At 38.7% G+C, this 27128-nt stretch overlaps 1 protein-coding gene across 1 annotated transcript in view; it reads right to left on the reverse strand.

Annotated features, from left to right (window-relative positions):
• The window catches only part of MTNR1A (melatonin receptor 1A), a 53436-nt gene extending 26609 nt beyond the window's left edge, over positions 1-26827 (reverse strand). The window contains exon 1 of the mRNA XM_066316914.1: positions 26634-26827. Coding sequence (XP_066173011.1) covers positions 26634-26826 — 193 coding nt within the window. The 5' untranslated portion in view covers position 26827. The remainder of the gene's footprint in view (positions 1-26633) is intronic.
• Positions 26828-27128: the final 301 nt, after the last annotated feature.

The raw sequence follows: 27128 nt of genomic DNA on the forward strand, positions 1-27128 counted from the left end.
ATCAGTTAGAAACAATTACAGCAGGTGTAGATGGGAACTTGCATTGATAACGTGGATCTTTAACACTTGGAAAAGCCCTAAAACTCCAGATGCATCAATATAATGCCCACTACAAACCAATATTTTCTGGGAACAGCCAGCATCTGTTCACTTGCAGTCAGAGCTGAATCTGCCCCATCTGAACTTGCCTCTAAGCTTTATATATTTAATACACTGAAGCCATAAATTGATCCTGGCACTTCCTAGAGCGGCCAAACTCAAAAGACTGAGAAGAGGAATTCAAGGTGACTGCCAGCTGTACCATCACCCCTGAGTCCTGCAGAGCCAGCAGAGAGAAGCAGGCACCAGAGAAAAGTGGGGACTGAGAGAAGATGCTTGGCATGTGAACTTTTCCTGAGTGTGGGGAGTGCTCTGGGGAACAGCCAGAACCATTAATTGCTGCTTCCAGTGTCCCTACAGTGACCAGATTTCCTCACAGGCCTGAGAGTCCATTCTCTGAATGCACCCAGCAAGTGGTAAATATTATTAAATCAGACAAAAAAAATGGAATGCTTCTAATGTTTCTGCACTGCAGAATGTTTCTGCGCTGAATGGATGCTCCTACAGAGTCTACAATCTACTGAACAATTATATTAAAATAAAAACCTTTGTGTGTGTGTACATGGGACTTATCTGGGTTTTGCTAGTTTTTCTCAGCTCTCATTAGAGGAGTCTACATTTGGAAGTCTGTCTGCTTTTATTCAGGCATTATTTTAGTGAAAGTTACCCCTTTGGATAAAATTTAGCTCAGATAACTAAATTTCTTTAACTTTCCCACTTTCCAAATTGGTTAGAAATGGCAGATTTTGAACATTGTTTCCCTTGGACTTTGAGTTTCAGGAGTTGTGTTTGGGGATTTTTGTTCCTTTCTGTGTTGGTTTATTGTTTTGGGTTTGTTTTTTTTTTTTCCTAAAGATTTAGTAAGTGTGAAAGAGAGCAAGCTAACTCCTGCACCCCCAGCTTCCAGAGGTAAAAAGTAATAATGGCAGCTTCAATTATTTTATTTTCTAATCAAGTTATTAAAAAAAAAATAAAAAAGAAGTAAAGACAAGCAAAAAGTTGTGTCTTTCTTTTCTTAGTCCCTCTGTAACTCTGTTCCAACTTGCATAGTCACAAATTCATTGTTTTGGCTTCTGGTGTCTTCATAATGATCCTCCACACTGCTGTGTATTTATTGAGAAAAATGAAACTTCAGACCTTTCAATGAAACCTCTCACATTTTTCCTCCTCTGCTATAAATTAATAGGCCCCTCTCTTCCTCCCAGTGATTCAGATACACTGTGTGTTTTTAAGAATGAGTAGTCATCCCAGTAACCACATTGAAGCCCAGAAATTGTTACTAGGGGAATGGAGCAAACAGCAACCAGATGTTGGATTAATGAGAAAATGACTGCTCTCAGAAAATTCATAATAGTGCTCATAATTCTCAACCTTCTCAAACTCTTACGAAGATTTGAGACTTTGTGGAAAAAAAAACTTCTGTCTCAGCTGACCAGAATTCTTGAGGCATTTCCACTGATTTTACAAATGCTTCTGATTCTGTACTCCTACCTGAGGTCCTTTCACTGCTACTTTACAGAAAATTTGGTTGCTACTTTAATCTGTAGATATTTTGGTGTCTAGTTCTTTGACACAATGCAGTTTATTTCATGTTCATGAGATTTTCTAGGCGTTTTTGACCTAGAAAGTATTAATGGAGGAGAAAGACTGTTTTATCTTGGCACTCCCCTATGAAGGCAAAAAAGAAAAGATGAAAAAAAAAATTTAAAGGAATTTTATTTAGAAACTTAAATGCAACATACTGAAGTCCATTATTGTTTAAAGTATTTGGCACTCCAATATAAGAATGGAATTAAATAGCTCATTTCAGTTAAAGATGATGGTGGTCATCCTTGTGGAAACATTCTTACAAAAGTATGTCAAGCTTAACAAAAATGAATAAATTTCATTCCAAAAGCAGAAAGTTTCAATGCCCTGTAGCAATCTCAGAAAGATATACTTCAGGTACATCAAGTAATGTCTCTTACAGAACTCCCAAATTGAAAGGTACTGTGCCTTATTATTTTTAGTGTACTTAATTGAAGATAAATTCCCTACAGGGAGAAAGAGCTCTAAACAGCTTGATGCAATAATATTTCACGATTTTTATTGTAGCACTGCCAGAATCCCTGCTAAAAATGCACTCTTTACTTTCAAAATCCAAAGAAGAAAAATATCTTACCAAGTGTGGGTGAGAGCTGTAAAAACCTGACGTTTGCTGAACCTTTGGCTAAACAGTGCCAAAGGAAGTGAAAGTCAAATATTTTGCCTAAAATGGCTCTTTAACAAAATTCCTTAGAGTTTGCTGTAGATGAATTAACAAACAGTTGGTTGCAGAGGGAGTTCTCTGTAGATGGCACGCTAATAAATTCTGACAGGCTGAATGGTGCAAAGATAATGGGCTGAGCTGTCCACTGACTGTAAAGCACAAGATGATTAAGGTTAAGACATCAGGAAAATACTCCCCCCCCAAAAATGGATCAAAAGGAACAATTTGACTTAGGGGGTTGAGCTGCAGGGGTCCAGTTTGTCTACAATCTACGTCCACACATCAGTGATTGATGTGTTAGTCAAATTCAAGCATCTGAATCTTTACACTGGTATCATGACTGGCTGCAAAATTCATGATTGTTGATATTATATAATATATAATATTGACATTCACTCTTCTTATCCAGATATGAAGGGTCAGCCAACATTTATTTCATCATCTTAATACTGCCTTGGAAATAAATTCAGATTCAATGAAACACAGAGAGTTATTATTTCATCATTTGATGGAAAACTTGTTCAAAAGAGACTACCTGAAATTAGTTTTCAGAAGATGAAAGAAGATTAAATAATATTAGAAATATCTAATATTAGAAATATCTACCAAGGAATTGTTGCACAGTTTTCCTTCCAGAAGAACTGTCATTAAAATCATGGCTAATAAAATGAGGAATTTATGTAAGAAAGGTGGCAAGACATGTGAAAAGGCTGAAAGACTTTTTTTGAGCTTATAATCAGTAAAAGAATATGAAGAACTTCTTAGGTAGAAAAGAAAGCTTTGTTTGTAGAGATAATAATTTGTTTACCTTATGCATGAAACAGATTAAATCTCTCAGAAATGGCAACAGAAGAAACAGCATTTACCCTTTGTATCTTCAGCAGAATGAAAAGCAATATTTTTCCCCCTTTTTTTAATGTAAATTTTTTAGATGCTGCCTGCAATGAGCACACTGAGCTGTTCTAGACAGTGACTTATCCAAGGTTGGGTCCTCTTACCATTACTCAAATATCAACAGACCGAGGGGCTTTTCTTGGACATGTTGACAAAGAATAAATAAATTCTACAAGACCAAACAAAGAAAAAGGAAACAGAAGCTGAAAGTGAATTTGTCAACATCTCAAATTTACCAAGCTTTCATAATTAGGCTGTGAGAATTCTGAAAGAGTAATGGCCCATTAACATCAGTAGGGTGCTGGAAACAACTTTCAGGGAAAAAAAAAAAAAAAAAAAAAGGCAAACTAATCTTCAGCATATAAAGATAAAATAATAAAGATTATTTTCAACACAGAAATATGGAAACTTCATTGTTAAGCTATAACTTGCTGCTTTTAAGCTATAGAAAAAAAACCTTTATATTTTAATTAGACAAAATATTAAAAGGGTTTTTTTTCTTATTCACAAAATTATAATCTATCTGGAAGCAAAAAAAAAAAAAAAAAACAAAACAAAAAAAACCTAATATAATTTCAAATTAAAGATTTTATCTTCAAAAACCTTAAACATTTCAACATATGCAGACATGTTTTGCTATAAACCTCAACAAGATGATTCACAGGACCCAAGGTAGATTTCTAACTGGTGAAAAACTTCTGAGAATTTTCTTCATGAAAGTCTTAAGGATAAAGAGCAACTGTATATTTCTCCTATCATTTTATTGGAAAAGTGATTACGTATTTTTAGTCTTTGTATGCCTTTTTGTGACAAAGACAGGCTCCTCACAAATTGATGGTGATACTTCTGACTTCTCTTCATCCATTTCATCATGTCATTAGAAGGAGGAAGAGAAACAACCCTGAAGAGAATGAGAAAGTAGCTCCTGTATGCACAGATGTAAACTTAGTTTTTACTCCACAATTTTTTTACAGCACAGGATTCAGCAGGAAGATTCTGAAATCCAGAATTGACTGAGGAGATGCTTTTTCAGGGTCATGTTAGCAGAGCTGATCCTGTGCTGGGTAGGAGAAGAGGCAGATTGACTCCTTGACATTTTTACTGCAGCTGTTTTCTCTCATCCCTATGGAATTTATCATACCCAGTATTTTGGGAGTTATTAATGCTGCTTTCTAAATTCCCCAAAGCCTAAACGGATGAACAGACACAGACTGGAACAAATAAAAATTCCCAACTGCAAACAAAAGTGTAAATATACATATATATATATATATATTGCAAGTATCCTAAAAATTTAAATTTTCTTCTTAAGGTCATGTTTATACACTGCATTCAGTATTCAGAAGCCATTGTAATGTCACAGATCATTTTTCAGCCACTGCTATCTGCCAGGCAGAAATCAGACAGCAATCACTGTGGCCATATCATTTCTAAACTGCTGAAAAAACACTGCTGTGAGACATTTTTCTCTTCTGGAGAACTACAATGCAGATGGAGACTAAAGAGACTTTCTGCTTCATGCAGTTGTTAATGATAGTATATTCACAAAGCATATACATCAGGCAGATTTGGCTTGACAGTCCATGAGGTAACAACCTCATCTTGTTTCTAAAAGAGAAATGATGTTCCCTTATGACAGTCACGCTCTTAAAAATTTTGGAAGGAAAAAAAAAAAAAACCAAACTGCAAAAAAAGTGGCATTTAGCTTAAGAGATGTGATTAGGGGAAGGCATCACTGATGCAAAAAGAGTCAACTAATTTTCTTGCTGGAAATGGTCAAATTTGTCATTTTCAAACCATCCATTTGCCTTTGGAAACCAGAAAAACCCTGGCTGCTTCAGAAGAGCTTTCGAATGAAAAAGATTGAAAGATGGGGTAAAATGTGGAACCACCTGGGAATTACCTTGAAAACAATAAAAAACATATATGCCCCAGAAAATTTAGCTGAAATTTCTTTCTGAACTTTGGACTGCAATTGATGTGCACTGCTTTGGTCTGTCAGTGCTTCAAAAAACAGCATCACAAACTCTATTTTGATGAAAAGCAGATGCCTTCATTAATGTGACTTTTGTGACAATTCAAGCAGCTAAGGATAAGCCAAAGGGGAGTGCAGTGTGTTGGAATAAATTTTGATTTTAGATAAATCCATGGTTTTGAGTGACTGGATCATGGGCATAGGAGGCACGTAGATACAGTGACAGAAGAAATCTTTCAGCTACTATTGCTAGAAAACATGTCCTGGGAACTTCATCTTGAATACTTTGTTTACCAGAAGAAGAGTGGAGTCATTTGAGCAGAAAGTGCCTTGAGAATCTGGATAGAAAACAAAATAACTTTGCCTCTTCTTCTCAAGTATAACTGGCACTGAAGCTATTTTTCTCCCTAGATGTTTAATACATCAATCATGATCTGCTTTTGTGGAGGTGTTGCAATATGATGAAGACAGAACTATCTAAAGTAACTGAAGTATTCCTGGCACTTGTTGCAAATTTAGTGTCAGCACACTGTTTGTTTACATTTTTATCCTAAATTCAGTTTAGACAAGAAAGAAAAAAAAAGAAAAACAAACCAAAAAAAAAAATCTTCATGATGGCTTTCAGTTGCAGATGCTTCAGTAGTGACATGCATAGCTGAGCACCCCAAAAGCATCTCAACATATGTTAGCTTCAGGAAATAAGTGCTGCTTGATTGGGGCATTCAACATCCTTAAAGATGTTTATGTGTTGAAATGGAACTGCCCAGAAAAAGAATGCTGTCTGAAAAAAAGGCAAACCACAGCAACCCCTCAGTGATCACTTTTTGTCCTCTTCACTTGTACAAAAACGGTCATGTGAAAATAAAGGAAACTTCATGAGAGTTCTCTGTGAGGTGACTGTATTTGAAAGACAGCAGGAAGGGAATTTCTAAAAGAGTCCTTCCAGCAAACTGTAAAGCCTTGCCTACCTATCCAGCTTTTTCTGAAGAGGACACAATGAACTATTTCCCAGTCAGCAGCTCCCAAAACACCCAAAAAATCCTTTATCTCAAGGAGAGAACGAGAAAATCACTAAAACTTACAGATCTTCACAACTCTGTGCTTGCCCATAACAATACAGGAGGGATGTGCACTGTACACTTCAGCTGGAAAAATTTATGTCAGGAATGCTCCTGTGAGTCTGAGGTTCCTGCTGGTTTCTCTAAGCCAAAGTTGGGATAGAGAAGCTGCTGCCTGCTTTCCACCTCCTCCTTCTTCTGAGCTGCAGTCTTGGCGTGCCAAAACCCTTCATTTGGGAAGAATTCCTTGGAGAAGTTGGTTGACACAAAGCTCAGCGTGACCCAGCAATGCACACCAGCAGCCCAAAAAGCCAACCATGTCCTGGGCTTGTGCATCCAAAGCAGCAGGGACAGGGAGGAGATTGTTCCTGCACTCTGGTGAGACCTTACCTGTTGCTTTTCACTGTTGGCATTTTGTTCTCACGCAGCTTGAAGTAAACTATGTATATTATTAGAATTGTTTACATTCTTCCTCTCTAGGAGGAGAAAGATGATTGATGGTGATGTTCACCAACGAGGTCGAAGAGGTGGCTACCTCTGTAGCCAATCTTTGGCCTGTCTGTAAAATTGTATATATTTGGAGTCAGAAAAATAAAAGTAGAGGTTTCCTGCTTGACCTCCTGCTGCCTGCCTCGTCCTTTCGTGCTCCTGACAGCAGCCACAAGTGGTGACCCTCCATCACACTTATCCCAAATCCTGCATCCAGCTCTGGGATGGCCAATGCAATAACAGTGTGGATCTGTTATTGGAGCAGGACCAAAGGAGGCCACAAAGTGAGCAGAGGACTGGAGCACCTCTCCCAGGCAGTCAGGCTGAAAGAGTTGGAGCTGTTCCTCTGGAATCAAAGGGTCTGATGAGACCTGAGAGCAGCCTGCCAGTACCCAAAGCTGAGGGAACTAACTGGAGTTAAGGATGTGGGGTTTTGATCAAAAGCAGATTAAGGAGAAAACTCCCAATCTCTGCAGTGGCACGGACACACTCCTTTCACACAACAAAATGTGGGCAAGACCACAGCTATTAAAATCCACTGTGAGAATCTCAGTTCAAGGTTAAAAGTCCACACAGCTGAAATCAAGGGAAAAGATGGCTCTGGATTTTCATACAATAGATGAAATATGACACCACATTGAAAAGAACAGTTTGAGCTCCTCAGTCCAGCTGAAATCAGGTTTGGAGATAAATATACCAGTAGGTATAGTCTCACATACAGAGATGGCAGAAAATGGGCAGCCAAAGCTATGCAGATGTTAATTAGAAATTAAATTATTATTATTGTAAAGGCCTGCTGTCATGAGCAACACAAAAGGTATCCTAAAATAGGGAGATATTTCCCTTAGTGTGTGATGTACACAGCACATAAACATCTTACCCAACTGTGATACAAATTATAGCTCTGGCCCACATCTGGAATGAATGGTTAGCTGAGAATTCTGAAATGCTGCTTTGATCAGACTTCAAATAATAAACAATTGCACAAACAGAGTTCATAATGGCTTAATTGTTACCCTTTTAAGAGGAAACTTTTTTTAGTGCTTTGCAATGCTTACTACACAGGTCAATCCATGATGAGCAGTACAGATAAAAGCATGAAATTGGTAATATTATTCCTATTGCAATGTAATTTAATTTCTGTTGCCATAAACATAAGTCTCTCTCATTTTTTTCCCCCTCTGGTTTAAAAATACTTTTTCAAAGTGGTAGCTATCACACGTGGAAATGAAAACAAGACTCTTTCCAGATTTGTGCTTTTCCCTTAAACTGGTCATGAGAGCTTCAATTTTTAATCACTGCACCATAAACAGAGGGACCACTGCAATGCTTTTTAGAAAATTTCTGTTTACAGCTGTGCTAACAAATCTTTGAGCCATGCAAGTGGTTTGATTTGTGGTTTACTCTGTGACCTCAGCTCTGCTAGTTCTTTTCTTCAGGGACAAGATTTTTCAGGATCTTCCCTGATTAACTTGGCTTTTATGAGAGAGAACATTTGGCTGAGAGTGCTGGACTAATGTTTTAATGTAAAAAGCTTGTTAATTCTCTGATGATAATACTTCTTAGTCAAAGTCACTCATTAGCCCTTAAAATTAACATTAACCTATAAACATCAGCGTCAGCAGAACAGAAACCTTCTAGAAAGTTCTGAAGTCTACAATTTAAGTGGCAAAGACCAAAGCTGTAGTAGCAAACAGTATTAGCTTTTCTTGTACTGATTTTAAAGCCATGCCAAGCCTATATTTTCTGACTACTTTATGGCTGTCAGTAGAATTTTCACACATGCATGGTCACCACTGACTGGTGTTTCACCTTGTTTACAAGGACATAAACTATTTTATTAGAAGTTTAAGAATTCACAAACTAAAGGAGACCTGTAGAGTTTACTGTAAATCTATTCACAGACATCCTGCAGTCTTTTCTGAAGGTATCATCAGAAATGCTGGTCTTGGGAGAAAACAGAGAGAACTGCCTGTAAATAAGCAGCACTGTAAGCTTCCCAGCAAGTGCAGAAGAGTGCTTTTTTTGGATAAAGACTTTAAAACAATGGTAACTTCTTTGATAGGAGAAATCTAGCAACAGAGATATGCAACTCAAGCTCATCTACTGCTTATGGCAGAGTACAGTATCTTCTGTATCTTCTGATTTCAACAGTATGGAAAGCTATGGCAGTGTGGTGGAAGAGATGACACTCCACCTGGTAAAATTTTAGGATCAGCTCTGTGAAGAACACCACAAGCTTTAGGTACTGATGCAAAAAAGTGACAGAAAATATATTCATATTAGATATTATTTGAATTGTCATTCGAGTGAAAATGTCTAAAAGCTCTATTTTCATTGAAGAGAGGCAATATGAGGCAGAAGAGCCAATTAATCATCTTGGCTAAAAGGGCTGACATAAAGTGAAAAGAATTTGCATGACCTAAGGAACTCATATCACTAGTGAGTGATCTTCATGATGTATGCAGATCAAAGAAACAAATAGCCACAGGAGTTTCAAATGGTATTACACAAAAAATGCTGTCCATTAAGATGTTTTAGAGGGAGGTCACAGCATCCAATATCTGTAAATCCAGTAACAAATGTTCAGTCACAGCTCTATTGAAGTACTGAACTATACTGTAGTTGAAGGATCAGAGTCTCATGAAATCCCCTAGCTTTGGCATCTAACTGATGCCTCTGAAAATGATATCTTTTGGAATAATCAAAGAAAAAAAAAGAAAGCAAACATCCCCTAAGGATTATCTTCATTCTATCACTTCACCCAAAAACAGCTGCGCAACTTAAGTAAGAAATTGTGTCAGTACATGATCATGAAAAAACCATCTAATTACATAGGTAATTTCATTTTTGGAGGTGTATTGGACATATTCATCCCAATTTGCCATATTCAGAACACGTGACTTACCTCAAACACAGATTCACAAATCTCTGCCTCATCTCTAAAGCACTGCAGAATAAGTAGCATATAAAGCTTGGGATTCAGAGAAACTTAACATTCTTCACAGCAGAGGTTCTCTGAGGCTTTTTAAAGTTGCTGAAGTCAACATATTGCATTATTATGGCCACTCACTTCACAGAGGGAATAGTTAAGACAGTCTGACACTGTGCCTTAAGATTTGAAAGGATCCAAAAAGCCCAAGGTGAGATGACCTCAGTGGAAGCAACTGTCCAGAATAAGGATAGTTCTTAACACTTTCTCTCGAAAATTTTTACAGTGCCACTGAAGTTGAAAAGTTTCCTTTTTGCTATACCTAAATATGCTAAAGTAGACACGGTCAGAACAGGCATCCACCACTCAAATCTCATTATGCAGCACTTGAAATTCTTTGAGAGGTTGTGGACATTCCTGAGCATTGTATATTTATCATGATTCATATGCTCCTTTAATATATATAGAAATTTGGGGGAAATTTGGGGGAAATTTGGGGGAAATTTGGGGGAAATTTGGGGGAAATTTGGGCGAAATTTGGGCGAAATTTGGGCGAAATTTGGGCGAAATTTGGGCGAAATTTGGGCGAAATTTGGGCGAAATTTGGGCGAAATTTGGGCGAAATTTGGGCGAAAGGGTCACAAATGCACTTAGAAGTGGAAGAACCATATAATCAGTGTGAATTTGTCATGAAAAAAGGTTAATAGCACAGCCCTAAAGCACTCTCTCAACTACAATTTGTATTGATCTTGGAAGGTCCTAACACAGCTATTAAGAAATAAGAAGAGTTTATACACATAACTTAATCAATGTTTAAGATCAGATGATCAAATAGGTGATGCAAACAAATTACCTGTTCTGAAAAAAGAGAATGGGTATTTAGGAAAAAAAAAAAAACTCAGCTAAACAGTGCATAGCTACACAGTATAAATATTTTTTTATTCTTTTTGGAGATAAAATCAACAGTGGATTGGTGCACCACTGAAAAAAGAACCAAGGGACTAATTCAGGGTCACTACAGGCATCCATGAAATAGGTAAAGACAAGATATAAATTCACAGAAAATATGAAGAGACACTGAAGAAAGCAAGTGACAGGAAGTAGAAAGATGGACCAGATAAAACCGCAGATGTAGTAAAAGAAATTAAATGCTTTAACTATATGTTTGTTCTATGAAAAACTACAGCTATAGTCTGGTACAAAGCTTCTTATGGCACAGAGGTGCTGTGGAAGATTACACTTTTTGCAGTCATTTAGGATAAAGAAACTTTGGCTGTCATACTGGGACAAAAGACTGCTCCAGAAAGAAGCTGGGAAATGTTCATGAGAACAAAGTGTTGGAACAAGTAGACTCATTAGTAGAGGTAATAATAATAATAATAATAATGCTACATTCAAGCCACTATCACCCAAACAGTGAAGACAAAAAAAGGCTTAGAAACTGTGCTTTTATAATATTACAACAGTAGATGCAGCAGGAGACAGACAGTTGTAAAAAAGGAGGAAATTCACTCTTAGCTGATAAAAAAATTACTTAGCATTGCACACGCCTCAAACAAAATGTCAATAAACATATAAAAAGTATGGGTCCAAATAAAACAGACTATCAATTCCAGATAGTATTCAATTTTCCTGGAAAATGCTTCCTAACCCGTGCTGAGCATTACTTTAGTTGAAAAAAAAAAAGATCATGAAGTCATAGTCCTGTTTCAGTTTGCATAGAAAGGAATAATGAAGTGGTCCTTGTCCTTTTTCTTCCCCAAATAAAGGACTAACTCAGCCTATAACTTTCCTACACATAATTGCCTGTTTATCTGAAATCAGTGTGTGATCTAATATCTTTCTTGTTCTGGACTAATTTTTTACATTGCTCAAGTCTCACTGAAAAACCATGACAGACTCTGACAGAACTTTAGAGCCTCTGAAAGCCAAGGATCTGTAACAATCTTTGGCATTGGTGACATAAAGTCCAACTAGGCTTGGACAGAGTGGACTCAAGAGAACACACAGGACCTTAAATGACAGTCACTATTCTGAAATATTGCTGAGTCCAGATTTTCTAATGCTAGAATTCTGGAAAACATCACGTGGTTGGGATATTTTGTTCCATACTTGGAAAGGCCTTGCTCTTATTATTTCATTACATCCTTGTGTCACCCTTTTTTTGGTGTCAATGGTTTGCACAGTGCATACACTATTAATGCCTTTATAGTGTTATCAGGGAAATCAGTTTAGACCCAAGCAACAGTTAACTGTATCAGTAAAAGTCACTAGTGACATAAAAAACATGCAGTATTTTTTTTTTCTAGATTCCCAAACCTAGAAAATGAGAAATTTGGGTTCAAAATTATTCTACCATTCGCTTCACTTCACCAAAATTAATTTCAAAATTCCTATTAATTTCTTTCTTTGTAGCCCCTCCTCTCTGGCATACTTCATATTTCATACATGAAATTTTGAAGGCAATGCTGATTCACTAAAATTAGCCATCTGTCTGGACAATTAAAGCATTGGGTGCTGGTTTAAAAAGCTTAACTCCAAGCAGCCTGTATTATCCAGTAGCCATAATCCAAACAAAAATTTGAACAGCAAGAATCAACAAACACTTGTCAGTACATCCAAAATGCTACATTTCAGATTGTTCAATTCTTTTTCCCCAACTTAAAAAAAAAAAAAAAAAAAAAAGAAAAAAAAAAAAAGTCCTATCTTTTGAAATAGTTTTGACTGAAGTTGCATTTTTGCTGTACTGTCTTACAGCTACTATTAATAGTACTCATTAACTGAGTACTATTAATAGTACTTATTTAATGAGTACAACATTAATGCTCTAATCTCTATATGTAGAGAAGACTTCATAAATGAACATTTCTGGTGTTACACAATGATTTGTAAACTGAAGGCGTTTGATGTAGATGCAGAATATATGAAGTGATAAAATTTAGTTTTAAAGTAATTTTTTCCTAAGTGTAGGCACAGTTTAAAATGAAATAGGGTTTGATATAGAAATGACATGTAGAAAAAAAATTGTCTAGGGACTGCAAGAAGCAATAGAAGCCAATGGATTTATATTTTCTACACTGACAGTCTGAACATCAGGCCATAAAGCAAGATCTATGAGAGGATCAAATGAAATGTAGTGAATTTTAAGCTTTGGCTGGGAACAAATATGGAAAAAGGTTCATGACAGAAGGACAAAAAGGATCATCCTAAAGGAAAAATCTCAGGGAGAACAAGACAGAAGTCACACATATGCAAGTGCTCAGAAATTCAGTGCTCAACATATGGAAAGAGATTGAAAGATAAAGGTCACATCTGAACCTTGAGTATGGAGATAGAGTCAGTGAAGTCTACAGAGGACTGGGAAGATGGTTCTGGAAGACAGTAAGGAAAAGGACAACTGATGCCCTTTCATTAGAACTTCAACAGAAGATTTTTTAAGTCTGCTCCTCCAAAGGAGCAAAAATAACAGCATTGGACAGACTGCTCCAGTTATTGTTGGAAGCTGGAAAACAACCTAAAGCTGCTTAACACTGCAGAGAGTAATAGACAAGAAAAAAAGACAATATTAACTCTGCCCACTTGCATGTATTATATAGACCTTTAGGGCATGCTGGATAACTTGTTTTGTTTTACTTGTGAGCAACAAAATGTTTCATTACCCCTGTCAGATAATGACCAGGTGCAAGAACTGAACCAAACACATTCCCTTAGCAGTGCAATCCAAGATGATCAGAAACCTGGTGGAAGCAAGGTGTTGTGAACAAAAGACCCTTCTGGAAAGCCTCTTTAACAAGGTTTATGACAGCATCTAGTTCCATGCACATCCATTTCACAGCTGGTGCAGAGGTATCCTTGAGCAGATGTACTGTTCTGCACAATGGCCAAGAAGAAACCCAAGCTGCAGCTAAAAACTAAGTTGAATAATTAAGTTCGGGGCAAATAAGTCAAGGAACTTATCAACTACATCAATATTTATCAACCATACTTATCAAATGACACTAACAGCAAAAAAAAAAAAAAAAAAAAAAATTCTCAGAGTCTGAAATATTCCATACTCTGAATGATCCAATTTCTTTTCCAGAAGTAAGAGAAACTAAAGAAAGCAAGAAAAAACAGCACCATTTTAAGGCTGCTAGCTGAAAGACACCCTGTGGACTGAAACCACCTCGAATGAACCAAAGTTTGCAGTGAGGTCGTTTCTGCTCACCACTGTAATTCCTGCAGTTGGAATCACTGCTGTGGGCTGGGGATTTTAACCCTGACACTAAGTTAGGACAGAGAAACTCCAGCCCCAAGCAGTCACACAAATACAGAGTAGTGCCTCACTTCTGATAACCAACTCAATAATTACACCTGCTAGAGGAAGATTGGGTTTAGGATTACGGACTAATGAGTATATTATATAGCTGAGATAGTAATCTAATTTAGTTACACTTCATTCCTAATTTGTCACCTCATATGACTCTTTCCTTACCTCAGTATAGCCTCAGTTTCTGAACATAGAAGACATAAAATTTTACTTTACAGATGATCATTAGACATCCACTTATTTCCAGTGTGCTAAAAAGTCAACATTTTGTGTCTCTATAGAAAGTATTGGATCATATACTGCATTTGCACTTATCAAATGAGTATGTAGAGATGTCCCCACAAAATAAATCCTTAAAATAATGCTGGTAAATATGTCTTCAGAACAGGTATTAGCTGAAATGAAACACACTGGAGCTGCCTTGTAAGGTTATTACTGAAAACTTCATTTACTTCATTGGAATACCTGTATAAAAGAGTAGACCAAAAAACAACACAAGCAAATTCATGATTTGGAGATTTATTTGCAAGACAAGCAAGTTTCTGGAGCAGAGTGAGCAAACATGCTGCCCAGTCATCACCACCAATGACCAGCAATTCAAAGGACAGAAACAGGTGAAATCTCTATGAAATTTGATAAAGAAGGTTTTCTGAGTTAATATGGAGACAGGAGATATAATATGAATATCTAAATAGAAGCAGAATATCTTCAAGACCAATTCAGTGCTCTGGTGATAGTTTTGCCTGCACTAGAAAGATGTGCTCAGGCAGCTTTACCCCAGGAAGCATCCTGGCAGCAAAGTCCTGCCACTGCAATAGCCTGAGAAAAATAAAACAAAAACACCCACTAGCAGTGAAAAAAAGCTTGCAATGAAAAGATGCATCACTCTTGTGACAGATGGGATGCCCCAGTAAAAAAGAAGCACCAATAACAAGCAGACTGCAAATTCTGCGCCCACTGGGTTATTTAAACTTATCTTGTACACCTCATTTTTTCCATTCATACTTCTGCATGTTCATGTTTGTTGGATTCAGCCACATCTTTAGGTCACACTGGAGATAACAGCTGCAAGTGGTATTAAAATGGTACAAGTGCAAGCTTTGCACAACTGGAAAATTGCCCCTAGACTGTCACAAATTATGCATTAAAAATTCTTACAAGGAAAAACTACAAAAAAAGTACTTCATTTAAAGTGATAGCATTCCTAATGCCCCTAAGAATAGTGCAGCATCTCAGAATTCTATTTTTACAGAGTGTATAAAACCCAGTTTGGACAGAATGTGTAAAGGAGACCATGAGGGAGAGACTGGAGTTAATAACTGAAAATAGGCTTCAATAACTTCTTAAAGGCTCTAAAATAAGAGCCTTTCAGAAAAAAATAAAAACATGACATCCACACTCAGTGGAAAAATGAAGATTGTGTACATGACGCTCCCCAATACAAAAATTCCTGTGAAAGCTGCCTCAATAACCATGAATAGCAGAAACACCAAAATTCTTGTCATTTATCCTAAGAACTAAAATGCAGGGGAAATAAAACAAGGGAAAACAAACCAAAAAAACCAAAAATTCAGCAGCAAACAATTTAGCAAGATTAGTGCAAGGTTGTTCTTCAACACAGGAGTGGTCATCTTCATGCCACCCTCAGGATAATACCCCATGGGTATGGATCAACCAAAGGAAAAGTGCAAATGTGTGATGAGCAGCAGCACAACGAATCCATAGGAACATGCAGAATAAATTGAACAAAAGTGGGTATGTTAGGTAAATACAAAATATTTTTGGAGATTGCCTGCAAAGGAGACAAGTGTTATGCCACAAAAATTAAGAAAATGAAGGTGGTTTCCCACCAATCAACAAAATGTTCATGGTTAATATTATCAGGCACTGCAGCAGTGGGATGCATTGGATGGGCAGGAGAAAAAGGAATCAGAAAAGCTGCAAAAAACAATGGTATGCACACAAATTTTTAAGTGAAAACACAAAATTTATTTCCAAAAAAAATTGTTCAAAACCCTTTATTGCAAGAGCAAGAAAAACTGACTGCATTTTGAGTTCTACATATTCTAGATATTTAATATATGCTAAGACACAAATTGCTGTCTTCTCCATACTCACCAGTATACAGAGGGAACAAAAAGCTCTTTTACTGAGCTTTATGAGGATTACTTTGTTAACTCTGTAATCTTGAAAGTTTATATCCAGAGTTAGAATGTTAGAAAAAGAATGAAGATTGTGTACATGACACTCTCCAACACAAAAATTCCTGTGAAAGCTGCCTCAATAACCATGAATAACAGAAAAAACCAAAATTCTTGTAATTTATCCTAAGAACTAAAGCCAGCACCTGTGTCTAGCTGGAGGAAAAGTAAAGATTACTGTTCTCCCTCCCCTCAGGAATGCTGAATATTGTTCTCCTGTGTATCAGAGACTGTAATTTCTGGAGTGTGTATATCCACAAGCAATGCACAAAAGTATGAGTTCTAATGTGCCAGCAGATGTTGCAGTAGGAAAAAAAAAAAAAAAAAAAAAGGTTAAACAAAAAGGTCCTTTCTGCAAAAACCACCAAATTACAGGAAATGTTTATGGATGTATTTACATCTGGAAATTCACAAACCCAAACTACACAAAATTCAGCAAACTTTGGTTTGAATAACTTCTGCAACAGGGTAAAAACCAGCAGGATTTACATATTCTTTAATGTAAATGTGGTTCTGTACATACCCAGGACAAGACACAGCAAATGCTATGAAAATCCTTAGCGAAGGGTGTTGGAATGTGTTACCTCATCAGGAACAGGGAATAAGATGGGTTTAAAAGCCCTGCAGAGATTCTCAACAGTACAGTACTTCAAAGGGGAAAAAAAAACCCCAAAACAACAAAAGAGGACTAAAAAAATCAGTGGTCACAGACAGGTGTACTGAGAAATTTCCAAAGGGATATCATAAATACATACGGTGACATAACTCAGAACCACCCACCTGTACAGTGAGGCTACAGCAGCAAAACCCCAATTTACTCTGACTAATGAACATAAAGAATAACAAGTTCCTAGAAAGTAGAAGAGGACAAATATTTCAAGAGTATACTTGTGTGATCTGACCAGACAACTCTAGCACAACTTGTTCTTGACCTTAATGACAACTCCCACTTGTAACCCTACAAAAGACACCATTGCACTAGTAATCATTGGTGGTCTCTCATATTTTATTTTTTTATTCTGAAGAATCAATTTTCAGACTTAATAGCTTGCATACCAACTACACATCAAACTGTAAGTGGCTTCCTACAATGCACCCACCTCAGGATGTACAGGTCAGGCACTTATGACCCTTACCTGTATTCAACTTTATTCCAACACTATCAGTGACCCAACAAAAATCCTATTCCAGCTCCAGAGTTATGGAAGATTTCTCTGCTTACCACGCTTTGGATTTAAGGCTATGAGCAGTAGAGCAGCCTTCTGACTCACTGGCAAGTATTGCAGACATAAAAAGTGAAGTGAGACAGGCACTGACCTTGGTAAGAGATTTGCTATTGATTTCAGTAAAACCAGAATTTCACTTTCAGGGAAGTTATTTCCAGAGATCAGGCATACTCCTGGAGGTGCATCTCTCTTGCAAAGGGGAAAAGTTATTTTGTAGGACTAACAGAACTTGATATCAATCTTTCTTTGATTAGCAAAGCAACAGCCAAGAGGTGATACTTTTATTCTCACTACAGAAATAGCATCGCTGTGTAATATTGGTACAACTGCAAAAGCATATAAACTGACAGAAAATACATTTAGACAATAAGAATCATAGAGTGGTGTTGGGGAAGATGAATCAGGGAGACCTTTTAAATATGATTGCTTAGCAAAAGATTCTGAAAATATGAAACCTATAATGGGGATAGAAATGAAAGCTGACTTTGCGTTGTAGGATACTGAGTCTTAGTTACTATAGAACCTGAAAACAATGGTCTAGCTGAAGGAGAATCCCTTTGGATTGAGCAGAACCCTTTCTGTTGGCTGAGGGATCCAAAGGTCAATGTAGCAAAATAAAAGTTTAAACAGTAGTTTTAGAGTTTAAAATACAACACAGTATGGCGATATAGTAGTTCTTATAGGCTGTATGTAGATTCTATAGGATTTTGTGTCTTGTGTTGGTTGGTCACTGTAAATTAGAATATTCATCACAAAAGGAGATATAATGGATTGTAACAAGGACCTCTCTCTCTTAACTCTTACTTCTTAACTCTCTTACCTCTTCCTCCTCTCCTTCCCGCTACTTTTAGCTCCCTTAACTCTCCCTCTTCCTCTTCCCCCTACTCTCGCTCTCTCCTGCTCTCTCCCCTGCCCTTTGCTCTCTCTCCCTTCTCTCTCAGCTCTCCCCCTGCTGTTCTCTCTCCCTCTCTCTTTGGGACTCCCCTCCAGCCCAGGCTGGTGGCTGAAGGCAAGGCCCTTTTACCCACGGCCCTGCAATAAACCCACATGTTCTAGAGTATCCAGGTTGGCAGAATTCCTTGGCCCAGCCATCCGTGGATTCGCCTACAGAGTGGGTTGGGTTGGAAGGGACCTTAAAGATCACCTAGTTCCATCCCCCTGCAATGGGCAGGGACACTTTCTGCTGGACCAGACTGTGCTCAAAGCATCACCCATCCTGGCCTTGAACACTGGAAGGAATGCAGCATCCAAAACCTCACTGAGCCACCTTCCAATGAATCAACACTCTTCTTCAGCTGGAGCAAGGTGATGCCAAAGGGATTCCTATGAACACCTCTGACACCTGAAAATTGCCTTTGATGGTTGAAAAGGTCCCATTGAACCCTGTGTTCTAAGTGAGAGCTAATTCTGTGACAGATTCAGGGAAGGTTCAGAGATGTAATAATGGGAATGTGGTGAAGAAGCTAGGTTTCAAAAAGATTACAATTATGTGAACCTGCATGTTAGTGGCAGCACATTTCAATGCTCAAATTGCAGAAGGCAGACCTCAGCATTACACTGTCAGAGATAATCTGGAGACATCTTTAATGTAAATAATTACTGTAATTAGGAATGTAAAATACACAAACCTTAAAGACCATTAATTCTTCATCCAAAATGAAACAAAAATGCAACTGAAGTAAATTATTCATTTGCATTTACGCAAACTTTGATTCTTCATAATACACAACTCTCGTATTTTCAAAGTATTCCTGACAAAAATGTCATACCCTAGCTGCACTGGGCTCTTTCACCTGTGAAAATGTAAATACTTTTGTCTCCCAAACACAGACAAGATGAATGTATCCTTAAAAATCAAGTTAGACTAAGGAGTAGAAAACTGTTCATCAGTCATTCTGGAAAACAAGCATAAAATGAAACTTTTACTCACTACTGGGGAAAAAAATATTCATAATTTTTTTTTCCCCAGAATGCAAAGATCTGGTGAAACCTCTGCATGGTGTGGATACCAATTTTCAAAAAAAATACCAATACTGGATACCAATTTTCAAAGCTGATCCCTGTCCTCATGCCATTTGGTTCATCTGCACAGTTGGCCACCTGGTAACAAAGTCCTGGCAGCTGCACTATAACTCAAAAAGAAGTCACATTGACCTCAATACCAAGCATGGAACTGACTTCCTCCAGGACAGGGACAAACCACCTCTGCTTGGTAACCTCTCCTTGAAGGCAAACCAGTTTTGCTAACCTTGCATCTGCAGTCAAAAACAAACAAGCCCATGGTAATATAATTAGACCTTATATTTCAGCATCACATGTGGAGTATCATGTACACATCACTTTGAATGGTGTTTCTATAGGCCTAAATGAAAAAGCCAAATGTCCAGTCCAGCTTACACAACAAAGGCAGCTGAACAGTCAGTTTAAAGGTGTTAACTGAAAAATATTATTAATCTGAAACCCTTCCAGCTGCTTAGTCTGTGTTTGACTAGAGAATTTCAGTGCTTGGTCACACATGTAAGTGTTTAAAATCAACTGCTTCTGTTTTCTCTCATTTTAGAGAACAGAGTTTCTTAGAGTGGAGAGTCCAAATGAAGCATTGAAGGACTTTTTTGGAATTCTAGCAATGGAAAAAATTAATCCTCCTCCACCAAGAAAACCCAACCCACCACTCTGCCCAAAACCCAAACAACCAAGTTTAAGTCCTCCACTCAAGCATAAGATTGTCTGATATACTCATACATGAATTTTTATGAAGACCAGTAGTCTAATATCTATTCTTCAAAAAGCATATCTAACTACACAACCTGGTACTGTATTAGGAAATGTATAAAATGAAAAGAACAAACGGAAAAGTTTTACTTAGGATGTTAGGGGCTTCTCCAAGGAAGGGAAGTAGTTTTCCTCCTCATTAAAAAAAGTATAGCACATGAAACTTTTTACAAATACTGGTCAGTTATTACCACAAAGCTCCTTCAAAGCTACAGAAGTCATTATCTAAATGCTGTAAATGTCTTTGCTGTTACTTTCAGTTGCTTCTCTATGTGAAAAAAAAAAAAAAAAAAAAAAAAAAAAAGGAAAGTATTAAGGAGCTTGCAAGCATGCCTGCCATCTGAATTTAAGGGCACTGGTGAAGTTAAGTTGAATCATCCATTCTTAAAAAGCAGTAAGAAGTTAATCAGACCTTTTTTTCTGCCATTTAAGGCAGAAACCTTGAATATCCCACCTGTGACTTCAGGAGGGCTAGATTTGGAAAGAACTCTGGATTTGTTTAGCAGCAGCATTTGCATTATAGTCCCAAGCATTTAACTACACCCATTAAATACGTGTTTATTTGCTCATCCAATAAGCAAACCTTGTTTGCTCTGTTAACAGTTTATGTTCTGCTATCCAGAGGAATTCTTAGCACCACCTGTCCTGAAGCAGAGGCCTCTAATTGTTCCTCAGGAGTGGAAACATGGTATTTTCAGGCAGCTCAGAGACGTGACCAGAAGAAAATCTGCCAACAGCAAGGGGCACAAGTTCTCATCAACCTTGCAAAACTGTGATGCACAGCATTGAACTGACACTGCAATGTCTTTTACTGCCCTAGGAAAGCAAGTCTCACCAAGGAAACAGGATGGACATTGCCACACCAGCACTGGGGGCCCACTCCTGGCAGCTTTTTTTGTCACTAACCTGGACTTGCTGATGATGTCTGACTGCTGGAAAGACATGAAGTAGCTACGTAGTGAAAGAAGAGTGGAGAGCATGAAAAGAAATAGGATAGAGATAAGAGCAGAAGCAAATTGGATATTGCTGATGAAAAAATTACAGATGAAAAAAAAAAAAAAAAACTTCATGAGAAAAGGGAAAGCTCCTCCAAAAATAATCTAAAAGAGACAGTTAACAGCAGAGAATATGAGTATCACTGCCCACTGGCAGCAGCTAACTAGAAAAAGAAAGTTCTCTAAAAACTTCAAAACACAGAATCTGGCAAAAAGAATAAATAGCTGAGCTTGACAGACACATTAGTAAGAATAAATTATTAATTATTTGAAATACTCACCTTTACCTTTGGGTCACTACCACCACAGCACCATTTAAACAAGTCTTTGAAGCAAACCTTTGATTCAGTAAATTATTCAATCAAAAGCAGTCTGAGGAACAATTTTATTGAAACTGCATTTTTATGCTCAGTTCTGGTTAACAATTGGCAACATTCAGCATCTCCTCTAGACACCTTCCCTTCTCCCAAACAGCTTACCATTTTTAATACTGGAAGTTACTAATTTCTGAAATAATGTTCATTGCCATCAACATCTCAGTTTTATCAGAACCCTGAATTTGTGCTATAACTTGATCTTCTAAGTTCTCTTCCTTGAGTCAAGTATCTGTCGAGCTACCAATAGTCTCTCAGGGCACAAAATGAAGTCCAAGGTTCACCTGTGACAAAAAGAATGATTTCGTTAGTCTCAATTCACAACATGAGTTTCATGTATTAGATCAAAAAAAGCTTTACTAGCGCATTTAACATTATAATTTTAAAACTAAAACCAAAACATCATCAAAAACAGTATTTTTTCTGAAAAGGCTGATGATATCTCCAATCTGGTTATCAAAAGATAGCTCCATCATTATTTACAAAATTTTTATTCTAGAAAATGCATTAAGAGAGGAGCACTCTTCAACTAGGTTCTTAAGACTGCTTAAATCAAAACCCGGGGTCAGTTTGAAAAGCCTCCAAAATGAAATTCTTACTGACAGATTCCCAACTCTAATTCTGCAATGGCTATACTTTTCAGCAAAGAAAAAATTAAAAAAAAAAAAAAAAAAAGGTCTTAGGTTGCTGTGTTTAGTTCTTTCAAGAGTGACTTCACTGATCTTAGGAGATTTTAGAGATTTCCCTTACTCAAGGTTACCCTTGAGTTCATTTTATTCTTTTGAGCACTCACAGAGCTGTCTTCACAGAACTCTGGGGATCTAAAGCAGGTGATGCAGACTGAGATACAAACACTGGGGATTTTTTCCCCTTTTTCAATGCCATCTCATTCAGAAGTCACCACACATAGGTAAGCTTAAGCATGTGTGCAGTCCTAGTGGAATTAATTGTATTTTGTTGCCCTGAGCCTTCAGCAATGTCAAACTTCCTCTATGCTTTCTTCACTAGTAACAAAGTTTTAACAACAAAACATTTGGGCTGAGGATGTGGAAAACTAGAAAAAAAAAGTACAAAAAACCAAAAAACACCTAGCACAGAACAGAGATCAGTGAGAAGAGGGTGAGTGCAGCTTTGTGCCCTGCTTTGGAAGGTGCTCATTACCAGTCTGGCACCATTCCCTGGATTATCCCAACCCATGGCAAGTGTCAGCAGACAGGACAGGACACAGGAGTGAGGCTGAGACTGCTGGGCTCCCTTTTTGCCTGCTGGAGGCTCCCTCCCACCCTGGACTCAGCTGCAGTGGGCATTCTGGATCCCAGCACTGGAAGCACCCAGAAAAAAAAACCCCAACCCATCCAGAGAACAGTTTCAAAAGGAAGAGAAAGAAGAGCAAGAGGTGTAACACCACTCAAGAAAACTTTCTTCATTGACCTTAAGAATGGTCCAGTCCTGCCATCACTGAGTACCCAAAGCCACCTGTCACCAAAAGAACAGGCGTGTGCTGACATTTTAATGTCACTACCAGAGGACTAATCTCCACAGCCAAAGCCTTAGAACTGCTCCCTCACCTTGTTCTTGATGCATTTTTTATTCTTGGTGTGGGTAACAACAAAGGCATAAGGATACCAGCAATCACCAAATTTCTGTGTAGTATTACATAAATCACTTAAATGATGTCCTCGGTTTTCTGAGATGCTCTGATTTGATGTTGACCATTTCAAGTAAAAGTTCCACTTGTTAAAAGTATTAAAAACAGTTTTTTAATACACCTTCCCTAAGGCTAGTTATTGCATCTTCCCAGGATGGATCTGCTGAATGATCTCATTTCTGATCTATGAATATTTGGTAAATGAGACAAGGATTTACACAAAACTTTTTTTTTTAAATTATCTATTCTCATTCTTTTTAAAATTAGTTACGAAAGAAGGCACATCAGTTCAAAGTTCAAGTTGCACGAGTACACTACCAAGATACAGTCATTAAAATCCTTATGCCTTGAATGTTTCCCTTGAACTTTGTTTCAAAGTTTAAAAGATTACAGATATCATAAACCAGATTCAGTCTTTGTGTTGGGCAGCTTTAAATTGCAGCTGCTGCCATCAGGACTGAATTGGTGTCAGGCACCTCTTGGATTACAAGCCACCATAAAAGAAATAACAGACCAGAACTATGAAACTTATTATAAGTCAAGTACATTAAATAAAAGAGGATCCTACCAGTTGCATCATCAGCTTCTGTGTCTAGAAGAGCATCTATTGAAGCCATGCTTGTGCCTATGAAGGAGTCTGTAGTATCAGACACTCCTCGCTTGCTGAGACAAACTTCTTTGAGTTACTGACTCCTCTGCTTTGATCAGGGTCTTTTACTAACCTTCTGACTGTCAGGAAGGTTACACCACTTGTTGAGAAGGTTTTTCTAGGCCTTCCTACTATTCCCCAAATGCACTTTTTTTTTTTTTTTTTTAAATTGTAAGTCCACAGGTTCAATTTGTAGTGTCTTCCAATAGATATGTACATAATAGAGAGTAGGACAGAGATGCAAGATGTTTTCCCCCACCAAATCCACCTCTTTGTGAAAGGGTTAAATACTCCTTATTTCTGTTAGTCCTCTCTTGCAAAGAGGGAAGAAAATCTTCAGTGAGATACATTTTCTTCAGGAGGCATCTTCTGTTCCTCCCTGACCTTTTTCCAGTGGAATTTTCATCCTGTGTCCTTTTTCCTCAATAAGTGTGCCAGCAAGACTTAATTAATATTAGTTGTTGCAAAAGTAGAAGTTTCTTTCTTATTACATTTCTGTAAAAAGTCATAACTGCCTTTGGCATTACCAAGTCACAAATTAGTTGTATGTATAAACCAGATTATTTTCAATGTAATCTCTTCTTGAATAATCTGAACTAGGATATGCAAGATTTGGGAGACTTTAGTCCTCAAACTTACAAATATCCCAGGGTCTTCTAAATAATTACTCCCTGTTACAAACTTATTTGCCTGAGTAACCCCTTCCTAATTGGAGGCCCAATTTAATAGTGGTGCTAAAAAAAAAAAAAAAAGAAGTAATGCCCAGCTAGAGATTTTTGCAGGATTAGTGAAAAACACTTAGAACACCTTTAAAACTTGTGTTACTGCCAAAGATTCCTTTAATCCATTTACTAATCCCCCCTATATTTTAAAGAAAAAAAACCCACAAACTTAAGAACTTTAAAAGCTTGCTTCTATTTTTCTCCTAAATTTAGACTATAAACTATTCACCACACTGTACCAAGTATCTACTTGCTTTAATTAATCCTTAATTTCAGAAGGCCAAGCAGTATCTAGTTCATGTTCCAGTCTCAAAAAAATGTTATGTTCAGAAGATTGCTCTATTCTCCTAGCTGTTGCCAGATTATTGCAGCTCTTAACAGTCACTATGACAGAAAAGGCAAGAACAAGAAATGCAGTAAGAGTGAGCACGTGTTGGGATGCAGGAGGGATTACACGATATCCACAGCAGAGAGCAATGCACACACATGGAGCCCAAGGATTCAGTGACATCTCCAGAATACAGACACCACGGTTATTTCAGGCTTTACCAGACTTGTCCATATCACAAACTACCCACAGAAGTGCTGGAGCATAGGTTTATTAATTAAGAAGGAAGGGAATACCACCCATTCCCCTAGAGGAACCCAAGCAATATTCTCTCTCTCCATTGAGAAATCTTCCAGGGAAGAAGGGTAGTCAAGTGCTCACTTGGCCCTCTGCAGTTGGAGTCTCCTCTCAATTACATCACATTGCACGTGTTACCCTGGCAGCTCCAGTGAATGAAATTTCTATCAATGAAAGCAGGGAAGATAATATAGCTTTCAGAATTGACATCGGTGGCGATTGTAGGGAGGAAAAAAAAAAATTAAAATCTGTTACTCTTCATTTTGATCTCGTGTGTGGCATTCCACTGTGGCTGAATGAAACACAAGCAGACAAGCCGCTTGAATTACCTGATTTAACCTCAGAAAAAGAAGCATGCCACTGTCTGCCAGAGTCCAATACTAGATACCTTTCTTAGGCTGGCTCAGAGCAAAGTCTAGGCTCAAGTTCCCCCGCAGATGGATTTTTTTAAACCACTGACTAATGAACTCAGTGCAGTAGTGATGCACTAAGAAGACCCCGCCAGCCCAGTTGTGAAAAAAATAAAAAAGCAGCTTCTCAGTTGTCATGGAGTGAAATTCTGCTTTCATTACCAGTACAGCTCTCTTCCCATGCGCCTGTATTTTATTTTTTTTTCTTTTTTCAATGAAAGATGCATAGGGTTTGGAGTGCACAGATTTGGTACACGTGCACAGCAGCTGGTCTGACATGATAAAGCAGAATGAATCTGAAGAAGTTCCTGCCTGTCTGACCAATAATCCATGAACTAAGAGGGATTTACTCAACAGACCTGCACAGATTCTAGCCTGTCAAAATTACAGATTTTTGGGGTTTTTTTTTTTTAAGTGCCTAAAGCTGTTTTCTGTTAGATGCTTGCCATTCCCCAAAGACCTAGACAGCAAGTAGGAGGCGAACAAAGGTGGGGGAGGGAATTGTCTGAATCCTGCAATGTTTATAACTTCGCATTCGCTTGATTTGAAGCTCCAACCATAGAATTTGTTACTGGAGACATTTCTGTAACTCAAAGAAAATCAATCAGAAGAACAGCATCCAGCATGCACAGGCACACACTGTATGCCCAGGCAGCATCCCCGGCACCGTGCCTACATTTCATTCTTAAATCCGACTTACTCGCCATTCTCTTTCGCTAGGTGGGAACTGCCGAGAGCTAAAAATAACACCAGGATTCGGTGGCGGGAGCTAAAAATACCCTTTTCCCGCTCGATTACCGACTCGGCAGGAAAGACGGAGCTCTCAGCATCTGTCACAGCCCATAAGCGCCAGCTGGGGACGGAGGCGAAGAGCCCGAGCGCGGAGTTAGGCGCTCGGGGAAAGTTTCACGGGTGGCCAAAGGGGGCACGGCGCCGAGCCCCGGGGGACCCCCACCCAGCCCAGCGCAGCCCGGGCGGTGTCCCCGGGCCTCCCCGCCGCCCCTTACCCGCGTTCCGCAGCTTCTTGTTGCGGTACACGGAGAGGATGACCAAGAGGTTGCCCAGCAGATCCACGGCGATGGTGAAGATGAGGATGGCGGCTAAAGTGGAGGTCACCCAAGGCTGGCGACGAGGGGCTCCCTCGGCCGGCGGCTCCCGGGGGAGCACGGTGCCGTTCAGCTCGCTCTCGTTCACCCTCATCCTGCCGGCTACCCGCGGCGGGGGGCAGCTCGGGTCAGCCCTACACCGCGGCGCCGCCCGCCCTAGCGACCGGCCGCGAGGCGCTCTCCTCCCATAACTCCATCCACGAGCGATCCGGGCGGGAACTTTCCCCGGAGTGTGCATGTGCCGCGGCGGGACACTTTTATAGCGCCGCCGCCCCGCCCGCCGCCGCCGCTGGCGCCGGGTGACAGCGCCCGCCCCCGCGCCGGCACGTGCCCGGCCCGCCACCGCGGCCCCGCAGCGCCCCCGCGCGGCCCCGCCGGGAACTGCGCCGCGCTGCC

The sequence above is a fragment of the Sylvia atricapilla genome, chromosome 4 (assembly GCF_009819655.1).
Source record: "Sylvia atricapilla isolate bSylAtr1 chromosome 4, bSylAtr1.pri, whole genome shotgun sequence".
NCBI lineage: Eukaryota > Metazoa > Chordata > Aves > Passeriformes > Sylviidae > Sylvia > Sylvia atricapilla.